The sequence below is a fragment of the Anas platyrhynchos genome, chromosome 11 (assembly GCF_047663525.1).
Source record: "Anas platyrhynchos isolate ZD024472 breed Pekin duck chromosome 11, IASCAAS_PekinDuck_T2T, whole genome shotgun sequence".
Classification (NCBI taxonomy): domain Eukaryota; kingdom Metazoa; phylum Chordata; class Aves; order Anseriformes; family Anatidae; genus Anas; species Anas platyrhynchos.
The window spans coordinates 13731686-13744397 of NC_092597.1; the positions used below are offsets into that span (position 1 = coordinate 13731686).

At 42.5% G+C, this 12712-nt stretch overlaps 1 protein-coding gene across 18 annotated transcripts in view; it reads left to right on the top strand.

Annotated features, from left to right (window-relative positions):
• The window catches only part of MYO9A (myosin IXA), a 186293-nt gene that overhangs the window by 86305 nt on the left and 87276 nt on the right, over positions 1 to 12712 (top strand). For all 18 annotated transcript variants that reach the window (XM_027466498.3, XM_027466508.3, XM_027466503.3 and 15 more), the window contains one exon: positions 1650 to 1739. In XM_027466498.3, the coding sequence (XP_027322299.3) occupies positions 1650 to 1739 (90 nt within the window). The remainder of the gene's footprint in view (positions 1 to 1649; positions 1740 to 12712) is intronic.

Sequence of the window (12712 nt, forward strand, 5' to 3'; positions counted from 1 at the left end):
GCAGAAAATGATCAGTCGTTCTGGCTGGAGAGCCTAGCAAATTGCCATTTTGCTGTATGTAGAGGAATAGAAACCAAATGTGAAAACTTGCTGTGGATTTCCGGGCTAACCAGAAGATACTTTTTTTCCCCCACTTTGTTTTGAAAGGCAAAATAAAATTGCAATAACTGGGGGCTCTAGGGTATTACTGAGCACAAGTGAGATTAATCTCAAGGTGTTGAAGTTTGATTCCTCACGGTAAGGACTTGGTAGGTGAAGGCTGTGTCCTGGTGACTTGTTTTCTACTTCTCACCCTGGCACAAAAAGATTTTGTTACTGGGTGTTGCATGAAAAAAAAGTTGTATACAAATTCATTGGAGTGTATCAGGGAAAACCCTGTGACAGTACATCTGGTACAAAGAAATATTTTTTTTTTGTCCAGAGTGGAATAATTTTTGCAATGGTTTGTGAGCTTAGGCTCAACTGGCTTGTTTGCATTGCTCTCAACACTCATTATTGGGTTAAACCAATAAGCCAAAGTACATCAACTGCTAAGTTTCGCATCATCAATGCCAAATCATAAATGAATGTACCTGTGTTTAAAAATAGATAAAAAATAAAAAAAGGCCTAGGATGGTTTCAGAAATATGGATTTGGTGCTTCTAACTTTCCATAGAGGTGATGTGAACAGGTCTGGTGTCCACATTGGGCCGTTCAGTTAGGGCAGTCAGCTTGTACAGCCCGTGTTACATATCCTCCTATGGCAGTATCTCTGGGTCAAGGTATAGCTGCTAAGTCCTGGCTCAAAGGTTTTCACCAAGATGAAGAATTTCAGTTTTGACATTGAAATTTAGCAAAGAGAGGAGTGAATAACTCAAAGTATTTAGGTATAACTTATGCATGAGCATATCATCATCTGTTCTGGTAGACAGGACGCGCTTTGGGATTTCTCAAGAAGATGAAAATAACAGGAACTTGAATCTTGGGGCACAGGAGGCTTTCTCCTGACAATTAGTAGCAGGGAATGTTTAATTTGTTGGCACCATTTACCTGTTTGCCCAAGTGTCTGTGTTTATACAACTGCCTTTCCTGCAAATGGCTGATTAGCAAGTGGTTGTCGCCTGGTTGGGAACTGGTTTCTTCAGGGAGTTAAATATCAGGTGTGAATATCAGAGCAAATATCAGGTGCTTTTCTTTTCAAAAGGTTTCTTTCTCCTTCTAATTCCTCCCTTCTCCCCACCCTGAAAAACAGAAAACAAAACAAGAATTTAAAACCCAATCCCATCCAGATATATCTCTTAAACCAGTGACACTGTTTGGTTTGTTTGTAGAGTAATTTGTATTATGTCATCTTGATAACACTAGAAAGTTGAGTTATTTTGCCAACAAAGGGGAAAAAAGCATGGGAGGGAGGAGCTACAGCAAGAACAAAGGAGACCAATGGGAACTTGCTAGAAATGAGGTGGCTGAATGCAGAAAATCAGGTTCCCTTGAATACTGTGGTGTCTGTTTTCTGATGCTGGATTTATGGGCTGAGTTATCTTCTCCCAATATCTAGCTCATTCTTATGCATGGAACATTAACTTTGTGAAGGCTGGTGAAACAGAATGGATTTTTTTTTTTTTTTTTTATTCCTAGAATAATTGTTAACATCAAGATTTTTGTTTCAGGTAAAAGAAGAAATGCTCTTTGAGGCCCTGGTTACCAGAAAGACAGTGACAGTAGGAGAGAAGCTCATCTTACCCTACAAACTAGCAGAGGTCTGTACACGATGTTTATTTTTAAAAGGAAAACTCTTGGGATGGTTTTCAAAGCTTTGAAATGAGTTTGAAACGTACTCTTAGCTCTGCTAGAGTTTCTTTTAGTATTTATTTATTTACTTACTTTATTTAAATGTAGGAGAAGCTGATGTGTGTGGAGCTAGAAAACAGTTGACTTTACCTTCTACACTGTTCTTGGAAAGCAGATTTACGTGTTGTTCTGTGATTGTGTTTAACTGTTTTGATGACTTAGAGTTGTGTAAATGTTCTCCAGAGCAGAGTTGTGCATCACTGAATGTATGTGAGTGATATGAGTTAAGTAGTAGTCTTCATACATCATTCCCTAAACTGCAGCACTGATTCATCCCACAACAGAGAGGTGATCTAAGACCTCCAGGACATTTTTGGCATGGTTCTGAAGTGCCTACATTAGTCACAGTTCCTGTATGGGAGGAGCTGGAGTTCCTCTGCAGAAAATTCCCATTATCGCTTTTACAGACCTCTCATGTCCTTGGCCCTTGCATGGTGCTTTGGGGTGGCCACGACTCAATCAGCCTCTCTCAGCTTGTTCCAAGGGTAGTCAGTGCTGCTGCTAGCTTTGGGATGGCACTGCATGAAGTAACTTCTTTATTATGGTCTGACTTGGATTACAATGTCAGCAAATTTATGTTTTTCCTAAATATGAGGTTTCCAGGAATTCTGAATTACATTCTGTGGCTGGTAAACAGAAATACTTCTGTTTTCTTCTTATATCCACCAAAGTATATCAGCTCTGTTCTGCTGCAAGACTTGTTTTGGCTGTTTCTGCGCCTACTGTTCTTGTGTTCCTCAATTTAAGAGCGTAGAGCATGGCCCAAGCTGATTCCTTCTTGTTGTCATATGGTTGTGTGAGAACATGCAACGCCTTGAGCAATGTCCGTGAGATCAGTCTGTTATGTTGGAAATAGGTAAATGCTTAATGTGATGTACTTAGGGTCGTCTGTAAATATTTTGATTTTTGTGTTGTTGTTCTTTTTCCCCTTTTGAGATCGTGTGTTCAAGTTCTGTAACTGAAACCAACCTCTCATGTTGGAAATTATTTCCCTTGTGCAAAGTTTGAATCACTCCTAACAAAGGACACATATGCTTTTATTGTATCTTTGTTCTTAGTGATGTCTCTGCTCACAAATCTCAGGTATTCATTGATAAAGGTTTGTTACTAATACCTGGTTTAAAAAAAAAATAAAAAAAATCAGGGTGTGGTGAGGGGGGAGACAGAGGAGCATCAGACTCCAGTGGCTCATTACATGATGATTATGCTCTCAAGTAATCTCATGACTAAATCACTAAGTAAGAAGCCATGAATTTCATTGAGAAAAGATGGGCATTGCATGAGCTTTCTGTCCACTGTCCCTACAGCATTAGTGCCCTGACTGCCAAAATGTATTTGCCAGTGAGCTCTGTGGTTCACCACCGACTGGCTTTTGCTCTGTACACTAGAGCAGGATTTGAGCTGCTCTAACTGCGACCTCACTGCAGTAAGAGGTCTCCTCGTCTTGGGGAGCAGGAGAGGAGACATCCCAATCTGTCTGAATGAGGAAGGAAGCGTAGGATTTGTGGGACATTTTAGGGTTTTGCACAGGACACTGCTATCTGATCGTCCCACTCATGACTAATTGGACCAGCAGCACAGTTGGCCTTAGTGGGAACCAAGAGACTGGTTATTTTTGTGTGTTTTACAAAAGAGCATTACAGTTGGCTCAAATGGATGGAGTGCTTGAGGTTTTCAGGATTTGCAGACATGACTGTCCCACCACGACTCCTACAGCTCATAGCTGTCTTTCCTGATAAAGCAATGATGTGTGTAGCAGCTACATTATTTTCCAGATGCTAAAATGCTTGATGCTTTTTTCATAGATCATTGATAGTCTGAAAGTTTTAGTGGAATTCAGTGGAATTTGTCTGGAAAAGGCTACACTGCAGTGGCTCTCAAAAAAGGACTGTAAAAATGTTATCTTGGCATATACTTGCTCTTTTACACCATCAAGAAGAGCAGCTTGGATCTACCAAGTGCCTTGTAAGGCTTTGAAGAATTTTATATGTGCAGCCTGCACCCAAATGTCTGGACAGAGCAGCAGTCACTAAAAGAAGCGCAAAAACTCAGCGAACGTTACGCTGAAAGAAGGGACTCTAAGAAGTGAGATTAATTGTCCTGAAACCTGTTGTGTAAACTGTGAGTGGAAATAGCAAATTTGGGGTCTCTGGGGGTAACACTGGGCATCTACCTCCAGTACTGCTGATGAGATTCCTTGGTACAGTGAGCAAGGTGGTGTGTCCCCTGCTGCAGACCAGGCATGTACAGATCTTGGTTGTCTTGTGCTTCTTAGGCTTTGGTTATTGGAGAGGAGTTATAAGGAAGGAGCTCTAATTTAAAATAAGTGTTTTTCATACATAGAAAGCCTTGAGATCTTACATTTTGAATGGGTTTTTGAGCTTTGATGAGGTTCCCACGTGCTTCCAGCCCAGGTTTGGGAATTGTTTCTCTGTGAGCTCTGCACAAGGGCTGGTGTTTGCTGATCTCTTCCATCAAACAGCATTGGAATATGTGTGGCTGACAAGTTGACGTGGGAAATACCGTATGTGAAATGGCAAATGCTCTCTGTCTGATCACAGCCCAGCATCTGTGCTGTCTGTAACCTCCTGGTCCCACCGTGACCATCGCCACCCCACCTTAATAGTCTTGGATGGGCAGAGGAGATGCAGCCAGCCTGGAAGCATCAGAGCTGAGATCGGGCTTTATTATACAAAGTGAAGTCTTTTCTCTTCGATTGTCCCAAGCTGCAGCCCCACAAAGAGGATGCCTTTGTTGGATTTGCAGCGATGCCGCATTCCTCCCCATCCGCATGCTTGCTCGCTGCGTTGTTATTGTACGCTGATTAGAAACACTGTTGTGTGGTTCGGGGCTTTTTTTGAAACTGTGGTTCGAGCAGTTGGCAGCTCCTCGTTTGAAACATTCTCCTTCATAACAGTTCTAAATTTATATCAGACTCCTTTTGTAAGCCTGCTCTGTTCGTCTCTGCAGTAATTTAAGTAAAGCTTGATATTTTATTCTGACATCTTTTGACGCTTGAGTAAAAGGTATTGCAAAATGTCCTCTAGCAGTGTTTGTGATGACAATTTATAACAGGAGATCCCAGTGGCCTGAAGCCCATGGCGTTGAAGATGACAGCTGCAACTGTCTCTGTGTTTATTCATATTGTACTTCTTTATTACAACATTTCTTGTTGGCTTTATTTTTAAGAGTTGCATGCCATTTTTCAGCTAGGCAGAAATGCTGGCTTTGTCAACTCTGTGCTTCTTTTCATAAGATGGGTGGCCTTGGAGGATCTCAATCAGGTTAATATATAATTATTCAACTCCAATAGGAAGGTGAGACTTCAGCAAAAAGCAAAAGCACTGCCCTCCTATGCCCCAGCAGCTGCTGGCGCTGTTTTCAGCTGAGCAAGTTCTTCCCAACATGTACAGATTTCATCTTACTTGTGTCACACAGGTGGATACAAGATGTGTGACAGCAGCACCTATTGAGCAGGGATGCAACCAGGAGTGGAAAGACTGTGAACAGAGTTCCCAGTTCAAGGTGCCTGTCCTCAGGCTATTACAAGGTAAAAAGCAATCCTGCTTTGTAGTTGCACTCCTTTTTTTGGAACTAATGGCAAACGTGGGCTTGATTGGACCCCCTGTGTAGCTGAGCCCTGTGGGGAGCGAGTTTCCTGTACACATCCAGTCTGCATCTCCAATGGCTGTCGAAATTCAGATGAGCAAGGACACCACATCCATAAATAATGCTTATATTTACCTCTGGCAGCTGCCTCTTATCTTCAGACCCACAGTGGGCTGTCTGCTGTGGAGCTGCCTCCTGGAACCATTCATTTTTCCTTTTATAGCAGCTGGATGGTATTTTAATGCAGTGTTTGAAATGACTGCATAATTTGGTCTAGCGCTAAGGTTCAGAAGCTCTGTGCTGTAGATAAACTAAGAAAAGACTGCACAGACATAAAAGGCTGTAGTTTTGTTCAGAGGTCTAGGTTCGTTGCCTAAAACAGCTGCTAACGTCTTTATCAGGATCGAGCCTGTGTATTAACGTAGCCAGCAGCAGTTAATGGATTTCCAGAGAAACCACGGTGTGTCTGTGCAGGGCGAGCGCTGTGTTTGATAACAGTGAGCTGGCCAATTCCACTTGAGTGAGCAAACAAAATGTGGCAGCGAGGACCCTTTCAAAAGAGAAGATCTGGCTACGGGAGCAAGAGAGTAGTCATCGATTCCTTGGGTGGTGTTTTGCTTCAGGTTTGCCTTCCCTGTGGCTGCAGAAGTGCCCCCATGGTTCTCCTTCCTAGCAAGGTGAACTGCAACAGGCACGTAAATGAAATGGAGAAAAATGGGATTTTAATGGCAGCAGAAAAGTAATGTCTTCTGAGAGTTAATGTTACCCTCAATTCCAGACTTCATTTCTTCATCTATCATTACATGTGTTTTTGCAGCCTCCCTGGCAGGTTGAAAAGTTTCATAAGACACATTTCAGGTATCCAAAAGAAAAAACAACAGACATGCTGAATGCTAAGCAGCTTGACTTATGTCTGGTAGGGAATATGCAGCAGGTCCAGCAGCAAAGCACTTCAATCAAAGCTTTGTTGGAGAACCTGGGGGCTGCTAGCAAAAAAAAAAAAAAAAAAAAAAATCACTCTTCCTTATGTGTGTAATCTGAGCATCATCTTAAGCTTAATCTGCGCAAAGAACTGCCCTTCTGGGCCACATCTGTCTTCCTGCTTCTATCTGAATAATTCAAAAAATTCTGTTGTTTTTTTCCACCTCAGCTTACTGCAGGGCTCCGAGACAATTATTTTGTGCCTTGACTAATCTGGTCTTTTACCTCTCTGAAATCCATCTTGACTGGTGTTTCTCTCTCCGATCGACCACTGCATTCTTCAGCTTGTTCCCCCTGTCTGTGGCGCCGGAGTCAAGCCCCGTATCGGAGCTCATCACCCGTCCCCACCTCGTTCCCATCCCGTTTGTTCTGCTTATCGTGCTGGCGTCTGTCACCTGCTTCTCTGTTTTTCACCAGAGTCTCAGTGTGTTTTTCCATGTTCTTCATCAGAGGAAGAAAGAAACTCGTTATCAGAGTAAATACATCTGTTAATGAATCCTCTTTTACATCTTTCCAGAAAACAGATTTTTCCATGATGCCTTCAATTCATTTAGTTCTGTTGGCGTTACTTAAGCCAATGACTTTGCAAAAAGACTTTGTTTTAACAGACCTGTATAGTTGTCAGCTACTTGTGACCAAGGAGTTTTTATCCCTGAAGGGTTAGTTAATTAATTAATTTACACTTTCTGAAGAAATCTGATGTGAAAACACCAAAGAGAAGGGAAATGAAAGATGTGAGACAACTTCTTGGGCAACAAGTAACTCGAATCTTCAATTCCTTCAAGTCTGGAAAGCTGTTAGGAGCTGCTTGTTTGATGAGTGTCAGTAAATGTCTTCTGGTTAATTGAATGTGTATTCATCGTTGTAAGTGGAAAATAACCATCTTAAAAGCCAGAGGACCTGAAAGGGACGGGGTGGTGTGTCCTAGACTATCCCTGCAAGCAGAGGTGGTGGAGCACAACAGAAGGAAGGCAGGCAGTTTTCTGCCACTGTGGCACTTGTCTTTATGGTGACAGCAAGACCTGGGATGCAAGCAGTTCTTTTAGTCCCTCTGCATGGCTGTGAGTGTCCCTAGATCTAAAACTCCGTGTAGCGGTAATATTTTTTTGAAGCTTTTATTTCCAAGCTTATACAGGATATAACGTGCTATCATATCTTTTCTTAAATGGCTCTGTGCCAGTAACTCAGCACGTGGCTCTTAGATGCAGGCAGTTACGTGGCCATGGAAGCACACTGTAACCTTTCTGTGATGGATGCTGAACGCCCAAATTGCAATTGTATGTATTCTCAATCTGCAAAATGCTTTTTATTCTGCATAATTACGTGCAGCTGTAGGTCCGTGTGAAATCAGCCGATGATTACTTGGAAAAGCGCTTATGCAATTCAGGTCAGAGTTGCTAACAGAAGTATTCAGGCTTGTGAAAATCTGCTAGGTACAGAAAAGACTAGGGGGTCTTTGGACCTGCGTAGTCAATGCAATGAAAATGCAGGAGGTTGCGGTTCGGCAGTCCCTCTGAGGATGGTGTGAAGAGGGGCTGAGGTTACTTGCCTCTTGCTGCTTGCTATTCTCACATCTTTGTCATCCCTGGGGCTGTCCTGACTCAATTAGCCAGCCTGGAGAGAGTCTGGGAGAGGAGGCACTGCTGGGTTTGTGTCCTTTGGCTAAGTCGAGTTGGTTCAAAAAAAGGCCAGCAAACACCAGCCTTGTGCTGGGTTCAGAAAAGGAGAGAGGAGCCAGGACCAGGAGTAGCTGATGGGGCTGGCACATCTCTCCCTTCTGGTAACACTAAGCCATCGGATCTCTTCTTCATGTCATGATGTGTGACTTCACCCCAGCTGTCTTTACTTGGGATGAATTTTGGCGTGTTCGTGGAGATACTCCCAAGATGGTTATTTCAGATGATAAGCCGTGCCGTGTTTGGGGTTGAGCTTGCAGGGAACACTTTATTTTCAGCGAGGTAACAGTTAATTGGCAGAAATGCGAGATAGCGAAGCCTTGTGGAGCAGACCTTAATGAGAGGAAAAAAGTATTTCATTACAGCAAAGAGCTGAGTGATGTTTCATTAGCTCATGTGCTAGTGGTGGTACTGTCTGATGCCTTTTTCAGACCATTATAGAGAGAAAAGGAATGGATTTCCACGGCCAAGTTTTCAAATGGCGTGACATTATCTAAGATGTTAAAAAAAAAAAAAAGCACAAAGGAAAATATCATAGTTGCAACTAACTATGAACACTTAACAGACTGAAAATAACAGAGGGGAAAAAGTGGGAAGGAGACAAAATAATTAATAGCATGCAAAAAATGGGATGAATATTCTCAGTCCTGACGTATAAGGACACTTAATAAAGTAGAAAGGAGCAAAACTGCTGGAAGCACCTACTTATACCAGGCACCATTAGCCTATGAGACTCATTGTCACCACAGGTCATTAACGTTTGGAGCTTAGCAGGATTCCTTTGAAGAGCTGGTATGTTGATGAGTATATTCAGAATTACAGAAAAATATTAATAGAATAAGCCTGGAACCCCACAAAGCTTTTAAGAGACCTGCAAGTGTCTCTGCTTCAGAATATGAAGGCACTGTTGATGCAAAACTTCAAAAGAAACTTCTTTATGGGATTAGGTTTTTCATTTCCTCTTCAAAATGCCAGGTACAGCCATGTTTGGTGGCAGAGCATGGACTAGCCAAGACACTTGTTTTTTTTTAGGATGGGTGGGCTGCACGTATTTCATTGTGAGATGCAGCATCTTTCTTTTGTTAGGAAGACCGAGTCCATCAGTGATGGGTCTTTTTTAACCTGCTTTGATGATTTTTTTTTTCACAGTGTAATATGATTGTGTGTCCTCATGTTTCCGTGAAGCTGTGCATGGCAGATGTTGCAGAGATTTGGCTGAATGGAGCTCGTGTCTATGAGAATTTCCCAAAGCTGCAGAGCTTCATGGTGACAGCACCTATCTAAACATTGCTGTGCCAGAACTGTTCAGTTCACTTTTCTCCTCTGTGCCCATGCAGCCTTGTAAATTCTTGTGTATCAGCAGTGTTTGTGCTATCAAGTTGGCACTGGTGTTTGGAAAATAGAAGACTCAGCTTTCTGGAATTCTGAGCGGACTCCAAAATAAGGACTTTAGGAAGAGAAATGGTGACTTTCCATAGAGTGCTCTGCCTGTCATCAGCCTCCCCTCTCCAGATGCCCTTTCTGTCATCAAATCCATTCTAGACTCCGTTAAAGGTTCTTTTAATTATATTTGATTACTGAAAAGGTGCTTTAATTTCATAGAATCCCTTTAGTATGTGTCCTTAGTAGTTTCTTGATTTAAATTTACACTAAACTCAATGCTTTATAAGAATGGAAACCACCCATTCCTGAATTAGCAAGTCAGCTTTTCCCATGCAGCATGCAATTTTGGTATTGATGGTAGGAATATGGGATTTTCTCTATAGTCTCAATCTGAGTAAATCCAAGTTGATTTCTTAGCCAGCTGATAAGGCTGTTCATCAGCACGTGATGTAGGACGAGGTGTAGAAGCTCGGTGGCTGGACAGGGTTTGTGGCACAGACTGTGCCTCCGTAGCTGGAGTAGTTGAGGTGTGACAAGGACACGTTTTGCATTGAGAAGGCTTGCCAAAAAAAAAAAACAAAACACAACACCTGTGGTGAGGACAAGGATAGACTGGCAAAACAAGTTTTTCTACGATCACATCTTCTGCTTGGGAAGGGCCAACAGAAAGGCAGGATTTGGCTGTTATAGCTGAAGTGCTATTTTTGGCCATGTGTTGTGCTTCACAATTGGAATGCTGGTACATGGTGCCCGTGAGCTTGGGAACAAATTTCCCTAAGTGTAGCCTACGGTTTCCTCCTCGGGTCAGGTCACATGCCTTGTTCTTGTGTCACTGAGTAACCCATTAATTTATTTATGTACCGGTTCCACTGTGAAAACACAGACAAAGGAAGACCTGGAAGTCTGAGTGGGATCTCAGTTGTTGATACAACAAACTCTGGGTGAACACAGGTGGAGAAAAGCACTTCTCTTTTCCTTTGCCTTCAAATTTGGCTGCCCACTGACTGTCCTTCGGCAGCTCTTTATGCTGAGCTCACGATCACGCCTTCAGTAGGACATCTCTCCTTGCATCCTTTCCTCCACTGGGAGAATTGAGAACCACAGGCTTGTTTTCTGGAGGAGTTTTATTTCAGGAAGAGAGGGTATTTTTGTTCTTTTTCTCTTTTAATTTGTTACAGATCACATTTTCTAACCACATTGTACAAAGGCTGAAGACTGACTAAAATCTTTTTAGGAAGATGACGTTTGCAACCACATGGCTCCAGCATGGAGACTGAGAAAATCACTGAAGAGATCTTTGTTGATTTAGTTTGGTTCTAACTGTAACCTGGGTGATTTTTCTGAAAAGCATGACCAGAGCGTGTTACAAATATTCATCTCTCCAACAATATTAAAGACAGGAGCTTGCAAAACAGCGCTAAAAATAAATAGTAGGCAGGCTGCAGTTCGTGATGGGAATGACGGGTCTCCCATCTGTCCTCTTCAGTCCTGCCTACCACCAGCTGAGATACAATTGACACCCACAGGAGATGTTGTTGTTCTTGTTTCAGATTTTCCACTTTGTTTTCCCTATTTATGTACATATGATGACAGGAGGATGAGTAAGGAGGGGAAAGTTATTCCTTAGAAGTCGTGTTAGTACAGGAACGGCGATTTCAGTGGGAACATAAGCGAGATAGAGAGTGGGGCAAGGATGAGCAAATTAACACATGATGAAAAGAGTGGAATAACATCTTAAATATATAATTTTTTTAATAATAATAAAGGTTGGGTTTTCCTATTTGCTAGACTAGCAGGGAAGCTCTGAAGGACTGTCTGGTTAACCTGATGGTATATTGAGACAGGAAGACTGTCTCACTGGGCATAACCACTGATTTTACTGCTCTGGTTGTGGTTTGGATTTTCTGGGAAGTGTCTGCGTGGTTTGATTACCTCTGAGCGATACAGGCGGGCAGATGGGAGACAGGCCTTTGGTTGGAAGAGATTGGGGAAGGTGCTGGGAAATGAGGACTAGAGAAGGGAGAGCACAAGACAAGTTAAAGTTAATAAGCATTTGATATGTAAGTTGGAATCTAGTACAACAAAAAGCTCTGCCTCTTGACAACTTTATAAGTGACTTAAAGATATCTCTAATACCTAAAATGCTTCTTTCAGTGTTGCATTGGAGAACGATTCAGTGTTGCAATGACATTTCAGTCTATTTTTTTTCTCATTGTAAAGTCCACCAAATGACAAGTGAGGTCTGGAAAGCACGAGGGACACTTACACCTTTTGGGTTTACTGATCCCCTGGCAGGCCACCCCCTGTTGTCCCCTGGCTTCAGGGTGACAGCAGGAGGTTTCTGCAGGTACGTGGCAGCCAGCTGGGAGCTCAGACACCAGCACTTAGGGCAGTGCAGGGCTTAGGGCTTTTGGGAGGGTATATTGTTTGCTGCTACATTCATAGAAATAAAAGCTAAAAATGAACCTTTATAGAAAAGCTCATAGCATTTCTAAACTAGCTTTTCCCTTTCGGTAATTAAACTCCTCTTACATCTGCTGTTCCCTGTCTTCTTTCTGTGACCCTTCTAAAGATTTTCCTCGTCCTTAATCAATGCAAACAAAAATCATAAAAAGCCTTTTCCAGGCTCGAGTCAGCATGATGCATTAACAATTCAAGATCTCTTAGGAAAAGCAAGCCAGAGAACGACAGGATTTTAATATGATGCTCAGATAAAATATGAGCATGGAAAATTACATCATCCTTGCTCAGCCTGAGTATGATATAATACTCCTTGATGCCAAGATAGGGATTAAGCTTGAGTCTGATATCCTGCAAGAGTACTTTCCTCTGGGTGTTAAGCCCCTGTTTAAAAAAAAAAAAAAAAAAAGCTAAGGCTGCCTGTCTCAGCCTATGTCCTGTGACCCAAAGGGGAACCACAAAAGCTGCTTAATCTATCTCTCACCGCAGGACGCGGCTGTGAATGCAAACCAGACACATGACACTTCGGGTAATGCACAGAAAGCGAGTAGAGCAGCAGGAAGCCTTCGTTCTCTGTGCACACGTGTGACTTGGGACCCGCTGAACCTGACATTAGATAAGAGTCACCGAAACCTGCGCTTGGACAAAAAGAGGGACTTAGACCTTGCCTAATACCAGCAGCTTATAGCTTATGCATCTGTTTTGCAAACCTGGCAGTCCAGTGACATGCTGTCCCAGCTTCAGTGAGCCACAGAGAGGATCTGATGCACAGC